This window comes from Tupaia chinensis, unplaced genomic scaffold (assembly GCF_000334495.1).
Source record: "Tupaia chinensis unplaced genomic scaffold, TupChi_1.0 Scaffold000178_1, whole genome shotgun sequence".
NCBI lineage: Eukaryota > Metazoa > Chordata > Mammalia > Scandentia > Tupaiidae > Tupaia > Tupaia belangeri.
This window is the reverse complement of record NW_006159653.1, coordinates 2,316,191-2,317,033: the sequence shown is the minus strand read 5'-3', so window position 1 is coordinate 2,317,033 and position 843 is coordinate 2,316,191. Positions and strand designations below refer to the sequence as shown.

Genomic DNA, 843 nt, shown 5'->3' with positions numbered 1-843 from the left:
CCGGAGCATGCGCCGGCCCGCGACTGGTCCTCGTGCTTCGGGGCGGGGGCGCGAACGCCGTACCCGAGGCGCGCCGCGTGAGGAGAGGGCTGCGGAGCCTCGCGGAAGACAGGGCGTGCACGGATCTGGGATCGCGCGTCCGCGATGTCCGGTCTCGAGCCGGTGGGGAAGGAGTGCAAGGGGTCTTTGGGGACGGGGCCTGAATGAAAGAGCTCTGGGGCCGGGCCGAGAGACAGAAAGCAAGCCACGAAAGAGGCAGGACAGGTGGAGACGCAGCTGGGGACAGGGACAGCACGGCCAGCCGGCAGGGACTGGGAACCGAAGACCGCACGCAGCTGGAGACAGCGGTCCTAGTGGAAGAGCCACAGCGCCCTCTGCGGGTCCTGGCAGGCGGCGGGGGAGTCGGGCCACACAGCTCCACGGGGGTCCACAGGCGTCTACAGCGGCCACAGTGCCTTTTGGGGAGGTCAGGACGTTTGCTAGCAAATGACGGCGTCCCGCAGGATGTTCTCAGAGCCCTGAGGGTCCTGGAATCACAAGGGGCTTCACGCCTTCCAGGGGTATCACGAAGGCCCTCGGAGAGGGCAAAGACGTGAGGGTGGGGGAACCAAGGAGCTCTCTGGGGCTGTCACACGCCTCTGTCCGGGCGTGCTATCACAGCATCCGTCACGCTCCCTGGGGACCCAGGCTTGAGACACCGTGGGAAGCGCAGAGCGAGGGCGGGGCGGGGACCCACAGGGTGACGCGCGCACGACGCGAGCATTCTCTCGCAGGCGAGCGCACTGGATGCACGAACGTCTCCACGTGGGAGCAGCGCCCGGCCGGGGGGGTCACGCCGCCCCC

At 68.7% G+C, this 843-nt stretch overlaps 1 protein-coding gene across 1 annotated transcript in view; it reads right to left on the bottom strand.

The window, feature by feature from the left end:
- NTN3 (netrin 3) overlaps window positions 1–843 on the bottom strand; it is a 9,209-nt gene that overhangs the window by 3,255 nt on the left and 5,111 nt on the right. The window contains exon 8 of the mRNA XM_006146462.1: window positions 18–184. Coding sequence (XP_006146524.1) covers window positions 18–184 — 167 coding nt within the window. The remainder of the gene's footprint in view (window positions 1–17; window positions 185–843) is intronic.